This window comes from Lactuca virosa, chromosome 1, assembly GCF_052849685.1.
Source record: "Lactuca virosa cultivar CGN04683 chromosome 1, Lactuca_virosa_CGN04683_v6, whole genome shotgun sequence".
Lineage (NCBI taxonomy): Eukaryota > Viridiplantae > Streptophyta > Magnoliopsida > Asterales > Asteraceae > Lactuca > Lactuca virosa.
This window is the reverse complement of record NC_136426.1, coordinates 56,169,644-56,179,401: the sequence shown is the minus strand read 5'-3', so window position 1 is coordinate 56,179,401 and position 9,758 is coordinate 56,169,644. Positions and strand designations below refer to the sequence as shown.

General features: G+C 35.2%; 1 protein-coding gene and 2 long non-coding RNA genes across 3 annotated transcripts; 1 reads left to right on the top strand and 2 right to left on the bottom strand.

Moving 5' to 3' along the window:
• Positions 1–373: 373 nt before the first annotated feature.
• On the bottom strand, positions 374–1,305 carry LOC145104820 (uncharacterized). The gene is made up of 3 exons (XR_013707177.1): positions 1,225–1,305; positions 882–1,150; positions 374–584 (listed from the first exon to the last, which is right to left on the bottom strand). It is a non-coding gene; the product is annotated as an uncharacterized LOC145104820 (long non-coding RNA).
• A 181-nt stretch (positions 1,306–1,486) lies between these two features.
• Positions 1,487–1,966, bottom strand: LOC145104815 (uncharacterized). Its single transcript, XR_013707176.1, has 3 exons — positions 1,914–1,966; positions 1,646–1,698; positions 1,487–1,570 (listed from the first exon to the last, which is right to left on the bottom strand). It is a non-coding gene; the product is annotated as an uncharacterized LOC145104815 (long non-coding RNA).
• Positions 1,967–4,050: 2,084 nt separating this feature from the next.
• On the top strand, positions 4,051–9,023 carry LOC145132486 (ribonuclease TUDOR 2-like). Its single transcript, XM_079067309.1, has 14 exons — positions 4,051–4,281; positions 4,697–4,869; positions 5,001–5,075; positions 5,175–5,288; positions 5,348–5,443; positions 5,530–5,736; positions 5,904–6,116; positions 6,189–6,296; positions 6,371–6,736; positions 6,802–7,140; positions 7,211–7,441; positions 7,527–7,715; positions 7,884–8,534; positions 8,627–9,023. Exons 2-14 carry the CDS (start codon positions 4,720–4,722, stop codon positions 8,828–8,830), a joined length of 2,943 nt encoding a protein of 980 aa, XP_078923435.1. The 5' UTR covers positions 4,051–4,281; positions 4,697–4,719; the 3' UTR covers positions 8,831–9,023.
• Positions 9,024–9,758: the final 735 nt, after the last annotated feature.

Genomic DNA, 9,758 nt, shown 5'->3' with positions numbered 1-9,758 from the left:
CATTACAAACACAAAAAATAGAACAAATTCAATCAAAAGGCTTAATGTAATTATTCTAATCACTCAAAACCATGTAAACAAAAGAGAACAATGGCAGAATTTCCCATAGTAAAAAAATCTGAAGATTTAGAAAACTAATTACCCATTTTTGATGTTACCATAATGATATAAATGAAAGTATGTTGCTATTACCTTCCACTTCTCCTTTTTAAGTACTTTGTAACCTTGTAGTTCTTTTTTATAATCCCTTTTGAACCTACAATTAAGAAACAATGGTGATGAGGAAGAAGATAGGTGGTAAAAGAAAACTTTTTGGAGTGAACAAATGGAGTTGGTACCTTTTTCTAGTTAAGTAACAATAATATGTGTATTTCTTGAAACCAAGTAAAAAACGGTCAAAAAGAGCAGAAGGTCAGGAGCACCAAGTAAAGAGCGGTCAAACTTGTGACCGCAGGATGGGCTTGTATTTTATGGCAAAGTTATTGGGTGCTCAAATGAGTTGTTTACTTTTTGCATCATCCTTCTTCCTCCTTACTATCGTCTTCCATACAGTTCTCGACAATCTCTTCCACCTTCTATATTGCCTGCATCCAATAAAAAATTTGTTACCACACACCCACACAAAAGAAGAGAAATAAGCACCACAACCATCTCACAATATGTATTGATCTGATAGGAAAAAATATTAGTTTTAAATTCCCTTATGCTTAAAGTGTTTTTAGCACCAAAATTCTACTTTCATTTTTTCTATAATAACGTCGTGCATATTTTGTATTAATTGTATTTAAGAATCAAACCAATAATATCATCTTATTAGGACATTATACTTTGACAAATTAAGCTAATTATAGCAACAAAAGGGTCCTGAAACTCTTCCTTACTTGACAAATATAGTGGTCATTCTGCCATGCTATCAGTCCAATGAAGACCAGTTGTGGAAAACTTGAAATTTTTTTTGTTTTGACATGGTGTCTTACTGCCTTTGTCATTCAGACCACCACCAGAATGTATCTGGGTTTGTGAATGATCTCATACGGATTCTGCTTACTGCAACATCATCTTTATTAGAAACTTCCAAAGGAGTTGGGTAAAGATCCCTAGCAGCAAATAATTCACAGGAGACATGATCATGAAAGTCTATTTTTGGCATCTGTTTTTTCAAAAATATCAATAGTAAATAATTTGATAATTTAATTTCTTTAATATGTAGAACATCTCATAAACCTTACTATTTGAGCGATTGTCCTTGTCACCGATTTTTCCAGTCATCATGTACATCATTTTATCAAAATCAAAATCAAAGGCACCAATGCCATATTTTTTGCACTCACTATTATCTGGTTTGTTGAGAAACAAATATTACCAAACTTTATTTTGTTCTATAACCATGTGAAGTTTCAAAATACAAAATCTGCTCCAAGTAATCATGAAGCATGTACAAAAGGCCCATAAGATGCTGAAATGGTTCGTTCAACAAAAAAAACCCAATAAACAGAGGTATAACGTGTTAAAGCTCAATGGTTCATCTTCGTTGAAGGTTGTTGGGATGCTACATTCCAAATTTTTGGAACTGCAAATCAAACATATTACATTGAGTTATTGAGTAGAAAACAGATAAATCAAACCAAGTAAAAAAAAATCCAACCTTTCTCTTGTTTGATCGGTACAGTCTTAGAAGACTTCAAGATTGTTTGAGCCCTACTAGATGAAAACGAAAGCCACACAAAAATCAATTCATATTCTCTCTTAAATTCAATTTTGATCATATATAAAATATATATTACCCTGTATGCTTCGTGATAGACCAACTTAAACCAAAATTGGGGGTATATCGAAGCATCAATGACATGTGTGTTTCACGACTATGAAAGAACAGACAAAAAATAAGGAAAAAAAGAGCCGATAAAATTCACCTGAGACATCGACTATAATTGAAGGTTTCTTGATGAAAGCCCTAATTTTCATAAAGAGGAAGAGGCGACTAATCTGTAATGCAAGCCTTTGGTCCGGTAGCATCCTCAATCTGTTGTTGGCGAAAGTAGATGCAAAGGAAGATGAAGCAGTTTAGGGTTCTCCAAAGAGACGAAGAGAAAATAGGGAAAACGACAGTAAAACCGGGGCCGTGAGAACGGGGAATTTGAAGCTGTTGAGGTTTGAAATCCTGTCGGCTTGTGGGTTTACGAAGTCGGCGTGGGTGGGGTTATCGATGGTCTCCCTTAGCTTCAAGCTGCAAACGGTTTCTTCAAAACTGTTGCCCAGTCCACCTTGACGTAAGTGAGAGAGATGACGGGGATGTGGGAGCATACTCGGGGAGATTGAGTTACCGGAGGGAGAAATGTACGATATCGGTGGGGATGAGGGGGAATCAGAGGATTAAGGTAAAGGGCCTGATTGGCGTGGTCAGGTAAGCAGATAAGCAAAAGGAGAAGGCAACTGAGGTAGAAAAGCGGTGGAGGAGGAATAAGCGAAAGAAGAAGCGGTGACAACAATCTAATCCCTATTGGTTTACACAATCGGTGCCATTGGAATCTGTAGGCGGTGCCATTGGAATCTGAGTAAAAATATACAAAATGGTAAAAAAGGACCCCCTAAAAGAAACAACCCAAAATAGTAAACAGACACATAGACGGAGGACTACTTTTGCCAAAAAAACGAATGTTCACTATTCCTAATTTGAGACATTTTTAATATATATATATATATATATATATATATATATATATATATATATATATATATATATATTAATTACACAATCGGTGTCATTGGAATATGTAGGCGGTGGCATTGGAATCTGAGTAAAAATATAAAAAATGGTAAAAAAGGACCCCCTAAAAGAAACAACCCAGAATAGTAAACAGACACATAGACGGAGGACTACTTTTGCCAAAAAAACGAATGTTCACTATTCCTAATTTGAGACATTTTTAATATATATATATATATATATATATATATATATATATATATATATATATATATATATATATATATATATAGGGAATATACATTACAGCTCCACCTAAGCTTAGGTACTAAACTTCTAAAATATGTCGTTTTAACATGCTAGATATACCCGGTTTGGTTTCAATTGGTAAATATATCATCCTCCACAACATTTCTTTCTTTCATTATCGTTTTACCATCCCTGTTTTCTTTCCTCAATTATCGTTTATTACTTCACCCAAGTGAACATTACTAAACCCTAAACCTAAACCCTAAACCCTAAATTTAAACCCTAAACCCTAAACCTAAACCCTAAACCCTAAATCTAAACCCTAAACCCTAAACCCTAAACACTAAACCCTAAATCTAAACCCTAAACCTAAACCTAAACCCTAAACCCAAAACCCTAAATCTAAACCTTAAACCCTAAACCCTATTGTGTCGATCTTGAATTTACATTTTGAAGTATTAATCGTGAATCCATTAATCGTAATTTTTATATAGTAAAACAATGTATTTTCAAGAGGTTTAGTACCTAAGCTTAGGTGAGGCTGTAATGTATATTTCCTTTTCCCTATATATATATATATATATATATATATATATATATATATATATATATATATATATATATATATATATATATATATATATATTAATTAATAATAACCTCGAGAGGAAGCGATAATGAGGTGGTATTTCTTATCGGCTATAACTCGAACACACACACACACATATATATATATATATATATATATATATATATATATATATATATATATATATATATATATATATATATATAAATTAATAATAACCTCGAGAGGAAGCGATAATGAGGTGGTATTTCTTATCGGCTATAACTCGAACATATATATATATATATATATATATATATATATATATATATATATATATATATATATATATATATATATATAATAACCTCGAGAGGAAGCGACAATGAGGTGGTATTTCGTATCGGCTATAACTCGAACATTTATGCGACAGTTAATGGCATTTTAGTGATTTCACCTATATAAGAGGGCAATATCACTACCAAGTTATATTCATAGCTACATAAATACGTCTCTTTTGCTTTTTAGTATCAAAAACATTCCTCGAGGTTTTCACATTTGATCCGCCGTCTGGATAATTCCCGTTCTCTCAATTTCGAATAAGTATCAGTTCCGATGCGAATCGGCATTTATTATGTCTAGATTTTGATAGTTATACGTTTCAGTTCTGGTTTCTTATTAGTTTTATTTTGTGATTCCGTTTTTCGGTATTCGTGTGTTTGAGTTCGTTGATCAATCCAGCGGATTCTGCCTTCAGGTATCGTGCCTTTTCAGATCTTAAACTGATACTTGTTTATTCGATGTGTTTTCATTCAGGCCTTTCAGCACTATTACACTAGTACGAAGTTATGATTCAATGGGTCGGCTGCGGTTTTATTTGATGATCACGAACGCTTATTTGAGAGGATAGTGGTTTTGATGAGTTGATTTGCATTTGCATGAATGTGTTTTCGTCTTACTCTGATTTCTATTGAAAATTTTGATTTCTTTTTATTTGCATTATTGTATACCGACCTGGATATTGTGTTATGGACATTGTTTTGAAAAAAAAAAAAAAAAGATGATTTTGATAATAAATGACTTCTATTTACATTTATATATGTTAATACGTTCACTACTGCTAAGCTTCTTTCCAATGTGGTTTTTGATTTTTGAATGTTTTATATTTGCAGATATTAAGTGGTTGTAAATTGTAATGGCGCAAGCGGCTGCAACTTCAGGGTGGCTCAGAGGAAGAGTGAAAGCCGTTCCATCTGGAGACTCCTTGCTGATAATGGGATTTACCAAAGCTGAAATCCCCCCGGAGAAGACTATAGTTTTGGCTCATCTTTCAGCCCCAAGATTGGTATGCCCTTTTTGACTTCACTATGCTTTAAAACTTGTAGCAAGTTATATTGAGATTTGAGATACATTATATATACTTTAATTTCTTGATTATCACATATACAATTCATTAAATTTGTTTTCTTTGTGTAGGCCCGTAGAGTAGGCACTGATGAACCATTTGCATGGGAAAGCAGAGAATTCTTACGAAAGTTGTGTGTAGGAAAGGTGCTTATTCATAAATCATAAAAACCAGCTTCTATTTGTCACCTTGCATTTATAAAAACTATATCAAGATAATTCATCTTACTTCTGTGTGTTTGCTAGGATGTTGTTTTCAAAACGGAATACACCATCCCAAATTTCTCCAGGGAATTTTGCAGTCTCTTCATTGGTACTACAAATATTGCAAAGGAGGTTGTTACTCATGGCTGGGCAAAGGTAATTCACCTTCTCTTTATCTGCATCTTCTCACAATTCTAACATCTTATGACTTACAGGTTAAGGAGGCTAAAGGAGAGGTGACTCCTGAACATGCTGAATTGCTACGCCTTGAAGAACAAACTAGGCAACAAGGAGTAGGTCTATGGAACAGGGTTAGTATCGTACTTTCACACAACACATTGTTACTGGTTTATCTTCATATGTTGCTGATATGTGGTCACTGTGTTGGTGGATCCAGTCTCCTGGTGCTGCTGCTGCTGCAATCAGGAACCTTCCACCTTCAGCTGTTGGTGACCCAAGCAATTTGGATGCAATGGGACTCTTAGCTTCAAATAAAGGAAGACCCATGGAAGCAATTGTAGAACAAGTTCGTGATGGGAGCTCACTTCGTGTTTATCTGCTTCCAGAGTTTCAATTTGTTCAAGTGTTTGTTGCTGGAATCCAGGTATATATGCATCTCTCATTTTCATCACCAATAGTCATTAATAAGATTTTGATGTAATCATGTAATTATATTAATAAATATATTGCTATTATGGGTAAAAGATGAAAGTGCATTACCCATATTGGTAAAGTATGTTTCCCTAATTTAGTCCTTTGATTGTTGACTAGGCACCATCAATGGGAAGAAGAACAACGGTTGAACCTGCTACAATTACCGAAATGCCCTCTGAAGAACTCAATGGAGATTCAAATTCTGAGATTCGTGGCTCGTTAACATTAGCACAAAGAGTTACAGTCTCATCAATCTACAATGAAGTTGCCCCTGATCCTTACGGAAGGGAAGCTAAACATTTTACTGAGATTCGTGTTCTAAATAGAGATGTAAGTTATTTCTCTCACTCCCCTTTCACTTTTTCTACTAATTTGTGTAACAATTAACAAAGTAATTTACAGGTCCGGATTGTTCTAGAAGGTGTTGACAAGTTTAGCAATTTGATAGGCTCAGTGTATTACCCTGATGGTGAATCAGCAAAGGACCTTGCACTTGAGCTTATTGAAAATGTAATTCTTTTTTCACCTTTCTCTTTTATTTTATGTAACTAGAACAATATTTATATAATGATTGGTATTGTTAGGGGTTTGCCAAGTATGTTGAGTGGAGTGCAAGTATGATAGAAGATGAAGCTAGAAGGAAGTTAAAAGCTGCAGAACTTCAAGCAAAGAAGAATAAGATAAGACTCTGGACAAATTACATACCTCCAGCTACAAATTCAAAGGCTATTTCAGACAATTTCAGTGGGAAGGTAGTTGAAGTTGTGAGTGGGGATTGCATTATTGTTGCAGACGATTCTTCCCCATTCGGTAGTCCATCAGCAGAAAGACGAGTCAACCTTTCAAGCATCCGGTGCCCCAAATTAGGAAATCCCAGAAGAGACGAAAAACCCGCCCCATATGCCCGTGAAGCAAGAGAGTTTTTAAGAACACGCTTAATTGGCAAACAAGTAAGTAAAATTTTATAAAAATTCCAACAGGAAAATGTTATTTACTTGTTTTGTTGTTTATTTAGGTAAATGTTTCAATGGAATACTCACGGAAGGTTCCGACAGCCGACGGCTCGGCGGCGGCTCCAACCGGGCCCACTGATACACGAGTAATGGGGTTTGGCTCTGTGTTTTTGTTGTCCCAAGGGAAGGACGGTTTGGACATTACACAACAGCCAGGTGTCAATGTTGCTGAGCTTGTTATTGCCCGTGGGTTTGGCAGTGTTATCAGACATAGAGATTTTGAAGAAAGATCGAATCATTACGAGAATCTTCTTGCTGCTGAATCTCGCGCAACTTCCGGAAGAAAAGGAATTCATTCTTCCAAAGATCCTCCGGTTATGCATGTCACCGATCTGTTAACTGTTAGTATTCTAGTGCTATGTGTTATACCAAATTTGAAATATTTCTAATTCTAATTCCGATTCCGTTCAGGCATCGGCGAAGAAAGCGAAGGATTTTTTACCATTTCTACAACGGAATCGGAGAATGTCGGCTGTTGTTGAATACGTTCTCAGTGGTCATCGGTTTAAGCTTTTTGTTCCTAAAGAAACGTGCAGCATTGCTTTCTCGTTTTCCGGTGTCCGATGTCCAGGTCGTGAGGAGCCGTATTCCAATGAAGCAATTTCTTTTATGAGGCGGAAAATAATGCAGAGAGATGTTGAGGTACTACTTCGCAATAATCGCATACGCACTTTCTTCCATTTTTTTTTATAGTAATTTATTATTATTATTATTATTTTAATTTCAGATTGAAGTGGAAACCGTCGATAGAACGGGTACTTTCTTGGGTTCTTTATGGGACTCGAAGTCAAACGTTGCGATTACACTTCTAGAAGCTGGTCTCGCAAGGCTTCAGACTTCATTTGGAAGTGATAGGATTCCAGATGCTCATCTTCTTGCTCAGGCTGAAGAGTTTGCCAAGAAACAGAAATTGAAGGCAAGAAGCTTTGATTCTATTTTATAGTAAATTACACTTTTGGCCCATGAATTTTACCGATTCTTTCAATTTTAGTCCTGAAAAGTTTTCTCGGACCAAAACTTCAAAAAGCAGTTACACTCAGGGAACAAATAGTCATTTTATAAAAATAATTTTTTGTTGTGGCAGATATGGGAAAATTATGTTGAAGGAGTGGAAGTTACGAATGGTCAAACTCAAGATAAAAAGCAGAAAGAGGAATTCAAGGCGGTGGTGACAGAAGTCCTAGGCGGCGGCAAGTTTTACGTCCAGGCGGTTTCCGATCAAAAAGTCGCCGCCATTCAAAACCAACTCGCTTCTTTAACACTGAAAGAAGCTCCAGTGATCGGCTCATTCAACCCCAAAAAGGGCGATATCGTCCTTGCACAATTTACTGCAGATAATTCATGGAACCGAGCAATAGTTGTGAACACTCCACGTGGCGCTGTTGAATCAATTAAAGACAAATTTGAAGTTTTCTACATGGATTATGGAAACCAAGAAGTTGTGACCTACAATCAATTACGTCCGTTGGATCAATCTGTATCATCTGCACCAGGGATGGCTCAGCTGTGCAGCCTCGCGTATCTTAAAGTTCCAACATTGGAGGAGGATTACGGTCATGAAGCAGCCATGCTTCTAAGTGACACCACATTAAACGGTCCGAAGGAATTCAGAGCCGTGATTGAAGAGAGAGATGTGTCGGGTGGAAAAGTCAAAGGGCAAGGAACCGGGAATATTCTCATGGTGACTTTGATCGATGAGGAATTTGGTGAGAGCGTTAATGCCATAATGCTCAAGGTTTGTACTTTGTTTAAATTATTCAAAAATCAAAACCCTTGTGTTTCTATTATGGGTAGAAATGAAAATAGGTTTTTTTGTTGGGATTTCAGGAGGGAGTGGCGAGATTGGAGAAAAGGAGGAGATGGGAGCCGAAAGAGAAACAAGAAATTTTGGATGAATGGGAGAAGTGTCAGGCAGAGGCGAGTAAAGCGCGGTTGGGGATATGGGAGTATGGTGATATTCAATCGGATGATGATGAGAATCAGAATCCTCTGCCTTCTTCTCTTAAGAAACCTGGTGGTGGTAAACGCTAAAATGCACCGTTTTTGGTAGTTCTGTTTGGGAGAGGACAGTTTTTGTTTATTTGTTTTTTAATTAATTTATTTTTTAATTTATACATAGAGACTGTTAATAAAGCGAAGAGGTGGGGTGGGAGTGTATTAGAGCATAAGGAGGATGTTTGTTGGTTTTATAAATTTATTTCTCTGTGTTTTACTTTTAGTTTAAGTTGGTGGTTGGTGAATGGTGAAATATGTTTGGCTTTCTAAATGGAGTTTGACTGTTTGAGTGTCTATGAAAGAAAGTAAAGTTTTTGATATTAATCTTTTCACGAAATTGCTTTATTAATGGTGTGTATTATAAAATAGTTCTTTATGGAAACATACTCTTTACCTTCGGATGAAGGTGCGTAATTACTCTTTACTCGTGGTTATGACATTTGGGTATTGTAGTAATGTCGTTACCAAAATCTACACAAAATTCTCGAGTGCAAAGTTTTTCGCAAACTGAGTGTCAACCCATGTAGACCTGGTTCCTAAATATGGAGTACTTTTGATAAGATTTCAACGGCAGAGGGTGTAACTCCATTTTAGTTCCATTTTAGTTTGGGAGCCGCTAATAATACACCTTTTAGACACCTCTATTTAATAGTCAAACTATATTTTTTATATTAAATTCCGTGCATAAACAATTATAATTAATTTTATCATTATTAAAAGGTAACTTTTTATATTGAAACTTTCACCTATCATTTAATTCATATCAACATTTCTAATTATATATATATATATATATATATATATATATATATATATATATATATATATATTTATTTATTTGTTTAAACTAATTATTGTGTTATTGTATGCATAAATGTGGATCAATCATTTTAAAAACCTGGATAGGGCTAAAATTGTAATCTTAGCTTTTAATTAATTTTGGTAATTAATTATTCAATTCATA